Here is a 19,647-nt window from a genome sequence, read left to right on the forward strand (position 1 = left end):
TATTGCTTGACATAAGTATTTGATCACCTACCAACCAGTAAGAATTCCGGCTCTCACAGACCTGTTAGTTTTTCTTTAAGAAGCCCTCCTGTTCTCCACTCATTACCTGTATTAACTGCACCTGTTTGAACTCGTTACCTGTATAAAAGACACCTGTCCACACACTCAATCAAACAGACTCCAACCTCTCCAGAATGGCCAAGTCCAGAGAGCTGTGTAAGGACATCAGGGATAAAATTGTAGACCTGCACAAGGCTGGGATGGGCTACAGGACAGTAGGCAAGCAGCTTGGTCAGAAGGCAACAACTGTTGGTGCAATTATTCGAAAATGGCAGAAGTTCAAGATGACGGTCAATCACCCTCGGTCTGGGGCTCCATGCAAGATCTCACCTCATGGGGCATCAATGATCATGAGGAAGGTGAGGGACCAGCCCAGAACTACACGGCAGGACCTGTTCAATGACCTGAAGAGAGCTGCGACCACATTCTCAAAGAAAACCATTAGTAACACACTACGCCGTCATGGATTAAAATCCTGCAGGGCACGCAAGGTCCCCTACTCAAGTCAGCGCATGTCCAGGCCCATCTGAAGTTTGCCAATGACCATCTGGAGGATCCAGAGGAGGAATGGGAGAAGGTCATGTGGTCTGATGAGACAAAATAGAGCTTTTTGGTCTAAACTCCACTCGCCGTGTTTGGAGGAAGAAGAAGGATGAGTACAACCCCAAGAACACTATCCCAACCGTGAAGCATGGAGGTGGAAACATCATTCTTTGGGGATGCTTTTCTGCAAAGGGGACAGGACGACTGTACCATATTGAGGGAGGATGGATGGGGCCATGTATCGCAAGATCTTGGCCAACAACCTCCTTCCCTCAGTAAGAGCATTGAAGATGGGTCGTGGCTGGGTCTTCCAGCATGACAACGACCCGAAACACACAGCCAGGGCAACTAAGGAGTGGCTCCGTAAGAAGCATCTCAAGGTCCTGGAGTGGCCTAGCCAGTCTCCAGACCTGAACCCAATAGAAAATCTTTGGAGGGAGCTGAAAGTCCGTATTGCCCAGCGACAGCCCCAAAACCTGAAGGATCTGGAGAAGGTCTGTATGGAGGAGTGGGCCAAAATCCCTGCTGCAGTGTGTTTAAACCTGGTCAAGAACTACAGGAAACGCATGATCTCTGTAATTGCAAACAAAGGTTTCTGTACCAAATATTAAGTTCTGCTTTTCTGATGTATCAAATACTTATGTCATGCAATAAAATGCAAAATAATTACTTAAAAATCATACAATGTGATTTTCTGGATTTTTGTTTTAGATTCCATCTCTCACAGTTGAAGTGTACCTATGATAAAAAATGACAGACCTCTACATGCGTTGTAAGTAGGAAACACTGCCGATTTTGCAGGTTATCAAATACTTGTTCTCCCCACTATAGATATGTGGCATAGGGTGGTCTAGCGGTCTAGGCTGCTGCCTCCGGTGCATACAAAGACTTAATTTTATTTATATACACAGTGCCAGTCATAAGTTTTGACACACCTACTCATGTGAAGAGATAAAAACTATGAAAAAACACAAATGGACTCATGCAGTAACCAAAACAACTGTTAAACAAATCAAAATATATTTTCTATTTGAGATTTTTCAAAGTAGCCAACCTTTGCCTTGACAGCTTTGCAAATGATTGGCATTCTCTCAACCAGCTTCACCTGGAATGCTTTTCCAACAGTCTTGAAGGAGATCCCACATATGTTGAGCACTTGTTGGCTGCTTATCCTTCACTCTGCAGTCCAACTCATCCCAAACCATCTCAATTGGGTTGAGGTCGTGTGATTGTGGAGGCCAGGTCATCTGATGTAGCACCATCACTCTCCTTCTTGGTCAAATAGCCCTTACACAGCCTGGAGGTGTGTTGTGGGTCATTGTCCTGTTGAAAAACAAATGATACTCCAACTAAGCACAAACTAGATGGCATGGCGTATTGCTGCAGAAAGCTGTGGTAGCCATGCTGGTAAGTGTTCCTTGATTTCTAAATAAATCACTGACAGTGTTACCAGCAACGCACCCCCACACCATCACACCTCCTCCTCCGTGCTTCACCATGGGAACCACACATGTGGAGATCATCCGTTCACCTACTCTGTGTCTCACAAAGACACAGCGGTTGGAATACAAAATCTCAAATTTGGACTCATCAGACCAAAGGACAGATTTCCATTGGTCTACTGTCTATTACTCATGTTTCTTGTCCCAAGCAAGTCTCTTCTTCTTATTGGTGTCCTTTAGTGGTTTCTTTGCAGCAATTCGACCATGACGGCCTGATTCACATAGTCTCCTTATACCTTGTCACAACACAACTAATTAGCTGAAACACAAGAAGAAGGAAAGAAATTCCACAAATTTACTTTTAGGCACACCTGTTAATTGTAATGCATTCCAGGTGACTTCCTCATGAAGCTGGTTGAGAGAATGCCAAGAGTGTGCAAAGCTGTCATCAAGGTAAAGGGTGGCTACTTTGAATAATCTATTTATATTTTGATTTGTTTAACACTTTTTTGGTTACTACATGATTCCATATGTGTTATTTCATAGTTTACAATGTGGAAAATAGTAAAAAAATAAAGAAAAACCCTTGAATGCGTAGGTGTGTCCAAACTTTTGAAAGGTACTCTATATATATTGTTTTGTATCTATTTTTCTTTTTAAGTCTTTGTTTGTTTATTTGATAGAGAGATTATGGTGAAATATAGAGTGCTGAAATAGCAGTTAGCTGCATTGGAACCCATGCTGCAGCAGTACATGTGCACCGGAGACATGTGCATCTAGTGGCTAAACTGCTAGATCACCTACCCGCAGCTTACTACTTTTAATGATCTAATAAATTCAATCAATCAAGAATAAATATACTTGTAAGGTTCCTGTCTAACTGTAAGATGTGTTGGTGTGTTGGTTCCCCTGGGCAGGAAAATGGTCAGAAAATCCCTGGTGGCTGGGCTGGTAGTTTTGTTGGTGGCTGCAGTGGGAGTGTTCGTGGGGGTGTTCATGGGGATGGGAAACAAGAGCCCCATCTCCCCCTCAGACCATTTCTACTCCAAAGCTGCCGTGGCTGCAGATGCTGGAACGTGCTCTGAGGTGGGGAGGTAAGTAACGTTACACTAGACAACTAATTCCCTTTGATACAATGATTCATGGAGGCAATCAAATGACAGGACATGATTAAGCTCTACAAGGAGAATTACGTGTGTGTGTGTGTGTGTGTGTGTGTGTGTGTGTGTGTGTGTGTGTGTGTGTGTGTGTGTGTGTGTGTGTGTGTGTGTGTGTGTGTGTGTGTGTGTGTGTGTGTGTGTGTGTGTGTGTGTGTGTGTGCCTAGGGACATTCTGAAGAGGAATGGCTCAGCGGTGGATGCATCTATCGCTGCCCTTCTGTGTGTTGGCCTCCTGAACGCTCACAGCATGGGCATTGGAGGGGGGCTCTTCTTCACGATCTATAACGCTTCCACAGGTGAGTCAGTGTGTCCTCAAGCCTCCACAAATGACAGAATGCTAATAAACACATCCATGTCTGCATTTTCTATCCCTGCTCGACAGGGAAGGTTGAAACCATTGACGCGAGGGAGACAGCACCCATGAACGCGACAGAAGACATGTTTGGCAATAACACCCAGCTTTCTCGGAAAGGTACCAGTTCTACTGTTCTGGAATGTACGTCAGGTACAGGATAGGTTAGGCAGGTTCTGTGGTTCAAGATAACAGCTGAACAGTTATACGGTAGCTGGAGTGTATCACAGTGAGATGGGGATAGAGAGAAGATGACACTGCGAAAATATTATGAACCTTCTGGCATCCTCTTCCCTGGTTTTCCATCATTCTAAGGAACATTATGTCTAACTGTCTGCATCATATGCATGGGTACAACAAGGGGGCAACTGTTTCACCTGTCAAAATGAGGAAATATACTGATATGTTTTTCAAATCCTTTGTGAGCAGGGTTTCAACTTTGTGCAAATGGTGGTAAAGTTGTCTCTGCATAACAGGTGGATTGTCTATTGCCATTCCTGGGGAGATCCGTGGTTACGAAATGGCACACAGGAGACATGGCAGGCTGCCATGGAAGGATCTGTTTGAGCCAAGCATTGCTTTGGCACGCATCGGTTTCCCTATAGGCAAAGCCCTGGCCAAAGCCATCTTCAAGAACAAGGACGCTATTCAAGGAGATGCCAATATGTGGTGAGGACAGGACAAACACTGAAATGTTGTTGATTTTATCTGTAAATTCTATATTACTACTACAACCACTTCTACAAATGTACCTTTTTATATCAGCGTGAATGTAATGCTCTATGAAGTGCTGTAATAGGATTAGTTGATTTTATCACAGAGTACCCCATATTTCAACCAATAAAATGTGATTATTTTGATGTCATTCATGGCTTCCTCTGTGATTTATTATGACCACTGATGATTTATTTGATTGGCCACTGTAAAACCTATGATGACAAAGCCATGGGAATTCTGGTCCTTTTATTCTATGGGTTTGCTTGAATAACTCCTGCTAATAAGTTCTCTGTTCTTGATTTTGTACTCCAGTGAAGTGTTCTGTGACTCCCAGAAAAACATCCTGAAGGAAAATGACATCGTTAAATTTCCCAAATTAGCAGACACCTATGAGAGGATAGCAGAGGAGGGACCGAATGTTTTTTACAATGGGACAATGGCACAGACAATTGTGGATGACATCCAGGCAGCAGGTCTTTATATTTGTGCATTATAAAATCCTATTACATCTTATCATTCTTGTTGTACACTATGAGGATGATCAAGCGAGACAGATCTTATCGGCAGTGTGTCGATGTGCTTCTTGAGCAGTTATTTCCTCTTCTCAGGAGGGATTATAACCCTGGAGGACCTGCTGGAGTACCGGCCTGTGTTGAATGAGAACCCACTGAAGCTGACCGTGGGAGAGTACACCATGCACGTCCCAGACGCCCCCTCCAGCGGCCCAGTCCTGGCACTCATACTCAACATAGTGGACGGTGAGCAGCAGCCTAGCTAACTCTGAGTCTGAACTCAGCCATGCAGACCAGAGGATTTCAGGTTTCCTTCCCCTGTACTCTGCTTGGACACTGTTTACTCCCCCTCCGTAACCACCACCAACCCTCTACACTAATTCAGCCACAGTTAATTCACCAGGGGCCTCATTTATAAACATTGCATATGCACAAAATATGTCCCAAAACATGCGTGCACCAGTTTTCACTCAAAAGTGGACGTTATTAAAAACTGAAATTGACTGAGAATGTGCTTATCCTCCCGCAAACTTTAGACCATACGAAGGCACAGTTTGCAGTGGTTGAATTATTGCATTGCAAGAAGGCAACAGTAGCCTAGTAGACTTGTCCAAATGGGGAATAAATTATGACTTATTCATGACAAAAAAACAGGTAGCTAAATATAATAAAAAGATGCAATAATTTGCTGTTAGTGAGAAAAGCAAAAACTAAGTTCTTGACATTTTCCGTATTGACTGACCTTCATGTCTTAAAGTAATGATGGACTATAATTTCCCTTTGCTTATTTGAGCTGTTCTTGACATAAAATGGACTTGGTCTTTTCCCAAATACAGCTATCTTCTGTATACCAACACTACCTTGTCACAACACTCACTCACAACACTTGGTTCAAATACGTTAAGAAGCATGAAATTCCACACATGAACTTTTAACAAGGCACACCTGTTAATTGAAATGCATTCCAGGTGACTACCTCGTGAAGCTGGTTGAGAGAATGCCAAGAGTGTGCAAAGCTGTCATCAAGGCAAAGGGTGGCTACTTTGAAGGATTTCAAATATAAAATATATTTTGATTTGCTTAACACTTTTTTGGCTACTACATTATGCCATATGAATGATTTCATAGTTTTGATGTCTTCACTATTATTCTACAATGTAGAAAATAGTAAAAATAAAGAAAAACCTTGGAATGAGTAGGTGTGTCCAAACTTTTGGCTGGTACTGTACATTAAATCTACTGTATCTCTGATAAATTAACAACTAGTTATTTTTTAGGCTGAAATATTACATCAATATTTTTTGTGTTTTTTTCTTCAGGGTATAATTTTACTGGCACGAGTGTCTCTACGGCCGAGAAAAAGACTTTGACATATCACCGCATCGTGGAAGCATTCCGATTTGCTTATGCCAAGAGGAGCAGACTAGGGGACCCACGCTATCTCAATATCACTGATGTGAGAACCCTGATTCCCATTTTTCAAGTACACAGTTTCACTCAAAAATATATATTTGACTTTGAAATAAAGATGGTTTGTAGTTGTTTAAAGAATAGGCTGTTCACCAACTGAATTCCCTTTTTTTTACTGATGATTTAATATTCTCTCCAGCTCATTCACAACATGACCTCAGACTACTTTGCTGATGGGATCAGGAGTAAGATCACAGATGACACCACTCATCCCGACAGCTACTATGAGCCAGATTATTTTGTCCCTGACAATCACGGAACAGCACACCTGTCCGTCATAGCAGAGGATGGAAGTGCTGTGGCTGCCACCAGCACAATCAATCTATAGTAAGAGTCCTACAAGGCAAGACCTCTTGAGACAATAGGACTAATGAATACATAATGCTACAGGGTAGATTATAGATATCCAGAGACAGATAATTAATATAGCATACACTCTAAACACGCTTTGCTTGCCGATGGTCTTACTGAGGATTCTCTGTTTTCATTTAACCATTAAATAACATTCATATGATATGTAACTCCTATCATTTCCCATCTTCAGTTTTGGCTCCAAAGTCATGTCCCGATCAACTGGCATCATTTTCAATGATGAGATGGATGACTTCAGCTCTCCACACATCACCAATGGCTTTGGAATCCCTCCATCTCCTAACAACTTCATCCAGCCTGGTGAGATAGTATAGGAACTAAAATCTATATCCTTATTGCCGGTAAGCTACTGAAAGTTCTCAATTTACACATGGCCCCAATTTGAGCCTTGGCTGGTTTGTTTTCTGAGAATAACTTTGTCTGAATATTTAGCTGTCTCTCTGTTTTAGGTAAAAGGCCTCTATCTTCTATGTGCCCAACTATTATCTTGGACAAAGACAATAGAGTTAAAATGGTGGTGGGAGCCTCTGGTGGAACAAAGATCACCACAGCGACTGCCCTAGTAAGTCTTGAGCCATACAAATAAATTGATCATCTAAAACAGATAAAGCCTACACATGACAGCCATCTATCCTTACATTGTGATATTGTGATGAATCAGAGTACAAGTAGCTTCCTTTTCTCATTTACATAGGTGATTCTGAATTCCTTGTTCTTTGACTACGACCTCAAAAAGCTGTGACACAACCTCGAATTCACAATCAACTCAACCCAAATATGACAGTAGTGGAGCATGGCTTTGAAAAGGTGGGTAATTTTGAACAATATTGCATAGAATATTGTTTGATGAAAAAGTACAAATTCATTTGAAAAGCTTTTGGGTAACTGAAATGTAATCTGTGTGTGTGTGTGTGTAATAGAGCGTATTAGATGGTCTGGCACAGAAGAACCATGTAACAGAGCTGCTGATGACTCCTGGATCAGTAGTTCAGGCGGTGGTGCGACAGGGGGAGCGGCTCTGTGCTGAGTCCGATCCCAGAAAAGGGGGTTATCCAGCGGGCTACTGAGTCTCCATAAAGAAACAGGGCCATTAAGAGACAGGGCCATAGAGAGGCCATGTATCTGCAATGAAACAATGGCTCCTCAAGGAGGCACAGCCACTTTTTCTTCAGCCTAAATTATTTTCAAGACATGGAAAATGACTTTACTCCACATCAATACCTCCTCTCTTCACACCAAATAATCGGCAACTTTTATTTGCTTTTATTTCAGCATTATTTATTTTTGTGTTTTGAAAAAGAAGTGCGATTGCAACTCTGAGAGTGGCATTTTTAAAATCCTTGCTGTATCAAGAGATCATTGTCAATTATCCTAAAGAAAGAAGTTTATTTGTGCAATGCAGTGGGGTAGCAGAACGCTGGACTGTAACTGTCGTTTCCTGCTGGTTGTAAATACCAATGGGCCAGAACTGAAATGGACACCATGGATCACCTGATGTACATTCTGAAATAGTTTGCTTATGAAATATTAGCCAACATATTAGTCAAATTACTCTGTGATGATGAGCAATCATTCTGTTTGACAGAAAAATAGCCATTTATCTGAGATTTAAGAAAGGTCATGTTTTAGGGGATAATGTGAACACCAATATGAAAGGTTGTCAAAGTAGTTTGTCTCTGTCCATTGAACAAATCAAATATAGAGAAATTACTGTTTTGTCTCTCCATCAAGGAAAAATGGTCTGTATGTTTTAACCATGTAAAATACCACAGTTGGTCACTGAAAACTCCTCGACTTCCACCTCAGGTCTTAACAGGTCAGGTTGACATATCTCTTGGTGCTTTATGGGTTGGCTAAAGCACAAACAGATCTGTCAACCAGGCTACAGGTCTACCATCTGCCTTATGAAGATGTTGGTCACAGGTAGCTACATTTTTATTTTCATGAGAATTCTGATCTGTAACTCTAAAACAGTGATTTCTGTTTTACTGATTTCATCTCAACTCTGCCCATTGCCCATGGGAGCCTGCTGTTAATAAGGGCTCAAATATGGCTGCCATTGACCTATTCAAATGGTATTTTTATATTTTTTTTGTGATGAGGATTGTTAAGAAAGACACATTTTTAATGTTTAATATCGAGTAAGTGAATTTAGTGTATTTAAAAAAATACATGTGCAGATATATTTTTTTAAACTTGCATTGTTCTCATGCCATGCTTGTTGCTATGCTTGTTGCCATGCTTGTTGCTATGCTTGTTGCCATGCTTGTTATTAAACATTTTAAACAAATACATATTTCACATTACTCTGCCTGTTCCCCATATTCTGAACGACATCCTTCTCTGCTTTGATAACTGTAAACTGCTGAACAAATGTTACTGTAGTATGAAATCAAATTATTGAAGCAAGGTTATAGCAGAATGTTTTACAGTACACAATATGTTAACAGCTACATTATGTCTAACCAACTGACTGAAGTACCATTTCATACAAAAACATTTGCCTCAACTTCCTTTAACAGTTTGAAGAACAAAATACCCAGCAGTTTCCTTCTGACAAATCTTGGCAAGATGTGGCATTTGGCACCAGCTGTGGCTTTTACAAAAACCTCCAATTGGATTAATCACTGAAGCCATTGAACTGCCTGTGCTTCTATAGACCAGTGAAGTATAAGAAGCTAAATAGACAATAAATCACACATAGGATTCACCCTAAATACTTCCTCTCTATCAAACCGCTCTTCTCTTTTATGAGGTTCTCAATAACTGAAAAGACAAGCATGCTAATAGACCTCACCAGTAGGACTATAGGTGGCAGAGTTGGTGACTTGGCAGTTGAATAAAGAGTCAAACATTTAACAACATAGATGTGAAAATCTCCATGAGAATGATATACACTAAAATTACAAAACATTAGGAACACCTGCTCTTTCCACGACATAGACTGACCAGATGAATCCAAGTGAAAGCTATGATCCTTTATTGATGTCACTTGTTAAATTCACTTCAAAATCAGTGTAGATGAAGGGGAGGAGACAGGTTAAATGAATGTGGCCTGAGACACTATCTGTGTATACTCTACTCTCTTCTTCCTTGTGAGAGTGAAATGATTCATATTCATTCAGACAGCATTCAGCCTGTGGGCAGATGGGGAAGGATGGCTAATGAAGCTGTACATTATATACATAAATAGTAAAGCAAGTGTTTTTCAATCCTTTGACACAGCTCATCTTAACTGTGCTAATGGAACATATCCCATGCCCCGACTACTGTGATCCCTATGACAGCACAGGCCTGAACAGAGTCTAGTGTCAACGTTGAGGCTCAGTGCTCACATACAGGGGAGGCCACTGGTGCAGAGAACATCTAGCGTCAATGATCACATAGCCCATCTAGAGTTGTCTGATGAAAAGACCAGCCATCCCACGGCTGCAGCTCCCTCCATCTCCAGAGATATAAACACGCACACACACAAGAGCAGAGTGAATTATGCAGCGTGTGTGTATTTACACAGGCTCTGTCCCGTTTCTGTTCCACGAGGCCCACCATCTGTGTGTTTATAGAGTGAGGTAGCTAAACACGCCTGGGGCCTTACAGAGTGCTTCCTGTGCAAACATTCAGAAACACACAACTTAAATTGTCGAACTTTCAACACCTGGACTAACCCTGCATGTTAATGGTAAGAGTGATTGTGCAATTGAACAGAAAAACATTTTTCCTGTCTAATGTAAACTGTTGAAATCAACCAAAAAAGTTCAAGTAATGATGACAATGCATTTTTCCTTGCGAGAGGGACATGAGGAATTTCTCAAAAACGAACCCACTCAAACGTTATTCAATTGCCTTTTACCTAAGTTGGTTCTAGTTTGTACCTCTGAAATTATTAAAGAGCCAGAATGAAATATTTGAAGGCTCAGGGCTGTTTCAGCATGTCACTGCTTCCTTTCAGTAATAAGACTTCTGTGTTTGCAAACCAACGTTAGGTAATGTTTTAAATGCTATTAGACTAAGCTTCTTCTGTATACAAACCAAAGGACAATTAAGGATATTCAAATGATCCAAATTGTTTCACAAGACCTTTTCTTAGATCAGTGTCATTATGAAGAGATAATGTGAACGTAGTGGCGCTCATGACTGGCACATTAAAAAATGACCACTCTTAGAGGTTGCATAAATCTACACCAGACTAACCAAAACAATATGCAGTGTCATTGCTTAGCTCAGTTTCCCACAGAATGTGTTACATTATGGCACACACACAGAGATCTAATTTCAGTTCATCTCAGAACTATCCCATTAAAATTAGGAAATATTTTCACTTCATTTAAATAGTTGAAATTACATTGTTCATTGGCATGCTCCAACTGAAGAAAAATCACCTTGCTCTCTAAAACGTATTCATCTTCTGCCCGGCTCTGATATTACAGTCATTCATCATATTGCGGTGGGTAAAACTGGCTCTCCCTGACAGCTCGGTTAAGCCTTCCTTCATTCTCTAAGCATAGATGATTAGATGCTCTATGCTAGACATCTCTGTCTTGACCTCTGATGAGATCCCACCACTGGGACTTTGAAAAATATGTTGATGATATCTATTCTATTGACATCCTTCAGAGGCAATGACAACCTCGGAAGGATTCTTTCCTGAATAAGGTAAAACTCATTGTTGACTACTGGTATGTACCCTATGCTGAAATTCAAATACTATGTGGGTGTTATGTATGCAAATTAAAATACACAAAGGTTGTGGGGAGGCCCAGCCAGGATGCACTTTTTCTCCAATAGCTGTGATCGCCATCTAGTGGTAGTGTAGTCAGAAACATTTTCAGGTGGAACAAATTATAGTGATTTTCAGGTTTGCAGTTTCACAAGAAAAAAGGACAACAAACTTGGGAGATAAGATTATAGAGACTTTAAGTTTGATCTTTATATTGTATAAAAATGATACACGTTTGCAATGTAAAATTGGGAGTGCCTAAACCAGTTGTTCCTCTACTAATGCAGCAATTTGAAACAAAAGATAGCATGAAATGTGAAGTTCATGACAAAGACAGAGTACACCAGTATATGTACAGGTCTGTGTTAGGTGGTGATGACTGTTCAGAGTCGCATGGCGACGGCTGCAGCTCCAGCAGGTGGAACAGCTTGGCACATTTGTTGCATTGGGGGGTTTGGCCCAGGGTGTGGTGCAGTCGGGCCTGCAGGTAGTGGATGTCCCACAGACGCCCCTTACAGTCCAGCATGGAGAAGTAGGCTACAGCCTCAACCAGAGTCTGCATAGCCAGGCCCAGACCTGGAGGGAGACAACAGGGAATCAGACGTTTGGGTTGTGTAAATATCCAAAATTGTAGTGTAATTCTCATTGCTGATACTGCTCATGTGACTCAAAAGAAAATACAATGCGGAAAGACTCCTATGTGTACTCAAATGATAAAGTCCTCCTAACCACCAACAAACATGTACATTTCTTTGAGAAAGTGATATGAAGCTTTGCTGTTGGGGATGTGTGGTACCTGCATGCCTCTGACCACTGGGCTGGGACCCAGCAGTGGCCACCTGACAGCGGGCTGGTCCAGCACTCCCAGTATCAACTGGACAGGGAGACAGAAAACAACACAAACTATTGATGGAGTTTTTAAATATAGCCCAGTATGACTTTCCTTGTTTTGCCTACATGTGGGAGTATGCTTTGCATGCAGTATACAGTTCCGTCTAAGGTCAAGAGATTAAAGATTTGTATATCTGAGAATATGTGTGTATACACCAAGCATACCAGGCTTACATATTGCGTGTGTTGACCTGAGTGAAGGCCAGGTGCAGGATAGTCAGAGACCAGGGCATGTAGATGGTGCTGTCTGGCCAGGGACTGCAGCAAGAGAGCAAGGGCTGTGGCAACACCTGACGACTCTCAATGCAACTCTGCAATGGCCAGCATCACCCTGCACAAGGCACACACACAAATATAAAAACACAGCCACACAACCCTTAGCCAAACAAATACTGTAGCTTTGACAAATTGATAAACATATATTCAAACAACATTCTAGGACTCCATCGACAGATGAGGTCTGGTGTTTTTATTTAGTGTCCTGGCCCACCTGATGCTCATCTCTGAGTACTTGGTCTTCTCACAGTACAGCTGCAGCCTCTGCAGGATACTGTACGCTTTAGTGGTCCGGTTCAGCGCCTTCGGCACTTGAGCTTTCCTGTTAACACAACACATACACAGGTAAACTGCCAAAATAAAGGAAACACCAACATAAAGTGTCTTAACAGGGTGTTGGGCCACCACGACCAGCCAGCAGCTTCAATGCACCTTGGCATAGATTCTACAAGAGTCTGGAACTCTATTGAAGGGATGCGACACCATTCTTTGACAAGAAATTCCATCATTTGGTGTTTGTTGATGGTCGTGGAGAACGCAGGTGCCTCTCCAGAATCTCCTATAAGTGTTCAATTAGGTTGTGATGACAGACAGCCATGCATATAGTTTACATAGTTTTCATGCTCATCAAACCATTCATTGACCACTCGTGCCCTGTGGATGGGGGCATTGTCATCCTGGAAGAGACCACTCCAATCAGTATAGAAATGATTCACCATAGGTTAAAAGGTGATCACTCAGAATGCCTGTGAATGTATTGCCGTTTAACTTGCCCACTAAGGGGTTGAGTAGACCAAAACCATTCAAGAAAAATGTACCCCAGACCATAACAGAGCCGCCAGAACCCTAATTTACTCAAGTGTTTCCCTTATTTTGGCAGTACCTGTACATACAATTAACTAGAACAGTGGTTCCCAAACTGTGGGACCGAGGGGGGGACTCAGCATGGTTTTAAACTTACTCTTGAAAGTTGTAATAGTAGAATGTACAAGGTGCAATTTCGAAATTGGGTCGTGCATCATCAGTTTTCCTCTTGTCATGTCAGTCATTCTACACCTTAAAGAGCTATTTATAACTTGTCAGAAAAGTCCAGATCAACTAGCCCATGTCAGCTAATGTTATTCTTTTTCTTTTTACATTTTTAGCCCATAGATATTGCTGTAATTTGTTTGTGACTCAAATATCACATGAATACACAGTAGACATGGCAAATGCATAGAATTGCAAGAAAATGTGCACAATTTTCTTTACACCCCATGACAAATTCTGTAGAACTTCAGGAAATAAGCTTTAAACCGGCAAACTTCTCTTCACCAACAAGAGGGGTGTGAACAGTTTGCGTCATGAACAGTGCCTATAGAAATAGACGAAGCGCATGCTCGGGTGGGGGGGGGGTCAAGTCTAAAGTTGATGGATAGAGATGAGTAGGAGTTCAGATTGCCTCACCGTGGCATGTTGGGTGTGAGGGGAAACTGCTCCTTCAGATGCTTCAGGACCTCAGACACAGCCCCATACAGGCCCTGGAGAGAAAGAAACAGGAGCTAAAACAAGTTTCACTCAGTCAGTACCAGTGCACATCTCCTGAGATGTAATCTGGATCACATCAATGCTTGTGAAACAGCCCTGAGGGAGATGGGACAGAAGACAGATAAGAGGTGGAGCCAGAGACAGAAGTGGAGCCAGAGACAGAGGTGGGAAGAGGTGTACTAACTACAGTATCTGTTCAACATGCAGCTCAGCCAGGTGGCAGAGGGAATTGTGGTTCACATTGCTGCCAAATATGTGAGTGACAACCAGGTTTTGTTATTTTATATTAAATTCATTGCATTTTGAATCTTTTATTTTTAGTATGGACTCTTTATGTCAGGGAATGTCAGAATGAGTGAAGGAGACCCACCTCTTGCCATACATCATCCATATGGATGAAGTCTGAGCCAGGCTGATGTCTATGAGCTCTGACAGGCTGTGCTTCCAGCACTTTGCAGGATGTCTGTGTCCTTCAGAGCATCCATGAGCTCATGGGCTGTCTTGCCCTGGATCGCCCCCTGCTGGACCAGGGAATGAATGCCCAGATATGCCAAATACTGAGGAGAGAAAATCAAATGAAAGGAAAGCCCCTCTGAAAACTATTTTATTTGTCACATGCTTCATAAAAAACAGGTGTAGACTTAACAGTGAAATACTTATTTCCGGGTCCTTTTCCAACAATATAGAGTTTAAAAAAAATATATTTATATATTTACAGAAAAATAGTGTTAAGAGGAATTATTACACAGTGAACAACAAATAACAATAATGAGTAAAAATAACATGGCAGGGGTACAAAATAATTGCGGTAGCTATGTAGAAATAGGTAGGGATAAAATGACTAGGCAACAGGATAGACAATAGGAAGTAGTAGCAGCGTATGTGGTGAGTGTGAAAGTGTGTGTGAGTTTACATTTTATTTTAATTTTAAATAACTTTATTTAACTAGGCAAGTCAGTTAAGAACAAATTCTTATTTTCAATGACAGCCTAGGAACAGTGGGTTAACTGCCTGTTCAGGGGGAGAACGACAGATTTGTACCTTATCAGCTCAGGATTTGAACTTGCAACCTTTCGGCTGCTAGTCCAACGCTCTAACCACTAGGCTACCCTGCCGCCCCAGGTATCAGTATGCATGTGTGTGCATGTTGGCGTATGTTGCGTGTGTGTGTGTATTTGTGTGTTGGGATGTCAGTATAAGCATGTGTGAGTAGAGTCCAGTGTGTGTGGGTGCATAGAGTCAGTGCAAAAAAGGGTCAATGCCGGTAATCCGGGTAGACATTTTATTAGCTATTTAGCAGTCTTATGGCATGGGGGTAGAAGCTGTTCAGGGTCTTGTTGGTTCCAGATTTGGTGCACTGGTAAGGAGGATGGTGGTAATGTGAGGGTTAGTAATGACCTGGATCTACTGAACCGCCATAGAGTCAGGAAACTGAGAGGCTATTGCATAAAACGGTAAGTAAACCTGGAGTGCTCCAGTCTCATCTGCAGGCATATGAAATTCTTACCAGTAGACAGAAGTGGACATCCATTTTCACAGAGTCTTCAGTTAGCGCAGAGCTGTCAGGTCCTTTCATCTGTTACAGCGTGTAAAGCCAACTCTGAAAGAGACAAATACATTAATGGATGATTACACAGGTACAGTATTGGTGCTGAGAATGTGAAATAGACACTGACCAACCTTGACTACACATTATGTAAATACTGTATGTTGGGCATATAACACAAACATAAAATATCCTACCAGGCAGTGCTGCAGGCACACGTGATCATTGGACTCCTGGGCGATGCGGATTGCCTCATGTAGAGCCAGGTCAGCCTGTTGACTGAGTCAAGAGTTGGAGTTGATTTTCATTTTGACATGAATCAATACTGCATACATAAATTGCAACTGATATTGATACAGACTTTCCATATCTATGCCAATCACTACTCACTAGTGACCAAAGCGACAGTGCAGTGGTGCCAGGTTGAGGGCAGCGTAGGGGAGACTTCAAGGTCTCAAATAGGGTAAATGAGAAATATGCAAACTGCAAAGGATAAGCTGATGACACAGTACTCCCCTCTACTTTTAATATCTCATGCAGTGGTGCTGTGTCCAGCTCCTCCTCCATCCTCTCCCCTACAGTGTCCTCTGTGCTGGTGAGGGCCATGTCAGAGTCATCTGCAGTCAGGGCAGGCAGCCCCACCTGGCCATCACCAGGCTGGGCGTAGTGACTGTGGTAGTAGTGCTGCAGGGCGTTGTACAGTTTGTACACCTGTTTGAAGGGCAGCTTGATGTAGGCCAGGAGCATGTGTCTCATGAACAGACCTAAAAACATAGAGGACACAGTCATGATGAGAGACAAGCATTCAGTGAGCAATCCTACAATCTGTCCCATAAATTCACATGAAATTCATATAGCAGTGCTCTCTAACGAACAGTGTTCGTCTGACCTTTGGATCAAATGATGTGTACTTGCCAACAACACTGGTCTTAAACGCCTTAGAATCAATAGCACTGAAAGGAGTGGGGAGGGTGACATGCAGCACTGACCTCTTACATTACAGGCCTAGGTAACTGCAGTTGAATCGAGAACTCATCCATACTGGAGTTTCACAGCATATTCTGTTTGAGGGCAAAATTCTTCCAGTATTCAGGAATTGGCCATGAGTCAAGTCTGGACCCTAATACATAGACAAAACCTTTGATAAAGAAAAGCAAGCAATTTACAGTGGAAAGTAGAAGCTGTAAAGGTGAACAATAAGATATTCCAACCTGTTGTAGAGGCAGGATGAGTTTGTTCAAGCGCCTTCTTTCCTGAAGAGCAATTGTTTTTGACGTGGTCATTTCGTACAGTAGGCCAGAACGGAGATGTACGGAGTCACCCAATATTTGATGCCAAACACATTGGCATGGACCACCCCATTGGTCATCATTGGGTTGAAATACAAACTTTCATGTACGCTTGACATTGTTTAAATTGAAAAGGTAACTAGCTAAGTTAGCTTCTAAATACTATAAAGTTACTTTTCAACAACGTTGTATGAAGCCAAATAATCAAGAAAAACATGCAACAGTTCGCAAACCATGTTATCAAGCTACTGTAGCTAGCTAACGTTAGGTAGCTAGACTGATTTCCTTGCTTGTTAGTTAACTACTTGAGAGTCTGGCTAACTATCTTATACTGTAGTGAGCAATTTTAAAGTCTGCAACATATGGCATTATTGACAGTAGTACTTGTATGAATTTGAACAACATCTGAAGTTGTTAACTTCTTCGATGAGTTTGAACGGCGGTTGGCATCCAATAAATGTTCCATTGCTGCCACCTACTATATTGGACTATAACTCCCTTCTATTATGCTTAATTGTTTTTTTCCCAACAACAACTAAAAAGTAATAAACAATAAAATAACCATACTGATCTATCTAACGCAACAAACACCCTGCCCTTTTTCGGTCCCTACCTAGTGACGTGCTATATGGCCACGCCCCTAAATGTCAGGGGCATTTACATTTACATTTACTCTACATACTGTAGAGTCGATTACAGATTATTCAAATGAAATTGTATTAGTCACATGCTTCGTAAACAACAAGTGTCAAATAATAGTGAAATGCTTACTTATGGGTCCTTCCCAACAATGCAGAGAGAGAGAAAATAGAGAAATAATAGAAAATAAATAAGTATTTTAAGTATTTCTCTGGTAGTGGTAGAAGTTTATTTTTTTTAAAACTTTAAGCCAAGCAGTTAAATATAGTCAAAGTTACATTTAGTAAAATAATTGGTCTGATTCGTTTGATAGACTACACTATCAACCGTATTACTTTGGATTGTGGGGCACTTAGATCACATCACAAATAACTACACTCAGACCCAGCCTACCACACTTTTATAAACTATCCTACTAGAATACCACAGTATATGAACCTGTAATAATAGAGTACAGAAGATAAGTAGGCATTGTTGAAGTTTAAAATCAATTCAAAAACGTTAGAAGGTTCGCAGGTTCAGCAACGGTTGAAGATTTGGAACATTTACTGTACCTGGATCAAAAATCTAATAATATGCTTAGTAGAAAGCATATTTATCTTTAATTTACAATCTGTAGAAACTATGAGAAAGGAAGGTTCAGAACTTTTGTGAAACATCACAATATATGGCAAATAGAAATTAAAACTGGATGGTGTTTTATTAATGTCACTTTAATAATGTTTACATATCTTGCATTACTCATTGTATTATTATATTAAAAAAAATTGTACCTTTATTTAACTAGGCAAGTCAGCTAAGAACAAATCCTTAGTTACAATTACAGCCTACCAGGGAACAGTGGGTTAACTGCCTTGTTCAGGAGCAGAACGACAGATTTTTCCCTTGTCGCCTCAGGGATTCGATACAGCAACCTTTTGGTTACTGGCCCGACGCTCTAATACTGTATTCTAAACTATCTTCTGTATCTTAGTCTATGCCGCTCTGACATTGCTCATCCATATATGTATATATTCTTAATTCCATTCATTTACTTAGATTTGTGTGTATTAGGTATTTGTTGTGAAATTGTTCGCTATTACTTGTTAGATATTGCTGCACTGTAGGAACTAGAAGCACAAGAATTTCGCTACACACGCAATAACATCTGCTAAACACGTGTATGTGACCAATAACATTTGATTTGATTTGTTCAGCGATATATGAATGGGAGGAGGGGTTGAGTGGAGCTGAAGGATAGGACTAAAAACAAACAAAAGATGACTACTGTAAAACATATTGTCTGTAAAATGTATATAGTATGTATAAGCTGGAAGTAGAAGCCTAAGTGTCGTTGTCGATTAGTTTACTCCAATTAGGGTCGAGTTAGGGGAAATAATAAAGGAAAATACATACATACATTTTAAAAGTATATATTTTATATAGATATATTTACAAAAAGTATATATATATGCGGGTTTGGAAATGATGCAGACATTACATTGATAAAAGCCACAATTTATATGCAATATTAAAGCTGATCAACCCCCTAAAAATACAATTTAAGCCAAGTTTAAGTTTTAAAAAACGTTATCCTTTACTTCGAAAATACATACATTTCTTAATCAAACGATAAAGCTGTTAAAACAAAGTTATGACTGGATAGATAAATAAAGTAAGGATACAGGGGTGGAAGACCTAATGGATGGAGGGATTAATGTATGGTTGGATCAAACGAAGTGAGGGCAGGTGTTCGGCAGTTGGGAGCGAAGGACACTGTACATGCTCGATGCCCACATGCAGAAACGCCCCTAATTGCGGCCTGCAGTTGTACACTATTGGATTTGACGGGATAATTTTGTTGTGGTACAATTAGTTATGCAAGAAATGACGGTGGAAATATTTTGATTTGGTACATGAAAATGTAACAGCAAAAGTAAATTTGATGGAAACAAATCTCTGATGAGAAAATGTGCATATTGTTTTTATGCGGATTTGACAATATGCGCATGAAAATCTGTCGACAATTGGATGTGAAGAAGACATACCTACACAAATCAAGTATAAGACGGCTCTCTACTAAACGAGCGCAAATTTTAGGTAGCCTAGCGGTTATGGTTCGAATCCCCGAGCCGACTAGCTATCGATGTGCCCT

General features: G+C 41.0%; 1 protein-coding gene and 1 pseudogene across 1 annotated transcript; one reads left to right on the top strand and one right to left on the bottom strand.

The window, feature by feature from the left end:
- Positions 1-2,887: 2,887 nt before the first annotated feature.
- On the top strand, positions 2,888-8,863 carry LOC112249675 (glutathione hydrolase 1 proenzyme-like). The gene is given in 13 exon segments (XM_042320503.1): positions 2,888-3,139; positions 3,371-3,501; positions 3,588-3,677; positions 4,034-4,226; positions 4,587-4,747; positions 4,883-5,032; positions 6,106-6,242; positions 6,396-6,583; positions 6,801-6,928; positions 7,078-7,190; positions 7,323-7,359; positions 7,362-7,435; positions 7,549-8,863. Coding segments are annotated over 13 exon segments (1,722 nt in total). The 5' UTR covers positions 2,888-2,966; the 3' UTR covers positions 7,696-8,863.
- A 2,804-nt stretch (positions 8,864-11,667) lies between these two features.
- Positions 11,668-16,954, bottom strand: LOC121846312 (annotated as a pseudogene).
- Between the last annotated feature and the right edge of the window lie 2,693 nt (positions 16,955-19,647).

This window comes from Oncorhynchus tshawytscha, linkage group LG04 (assembly GCF_018296145.1).
Source record: "Oncorhynchus tshawytscha isolate Ot180627B linkage group LG04, Otsh_v2.0, whole genome shotgun sequence".
Taxonomy (NCBI): Eukaryota; Metazoa; Chordata; class Actinopteri; order Salmoniformes; family Salmonidae; genus Oncorhynchus; species Oncorhynchus tshawytscha.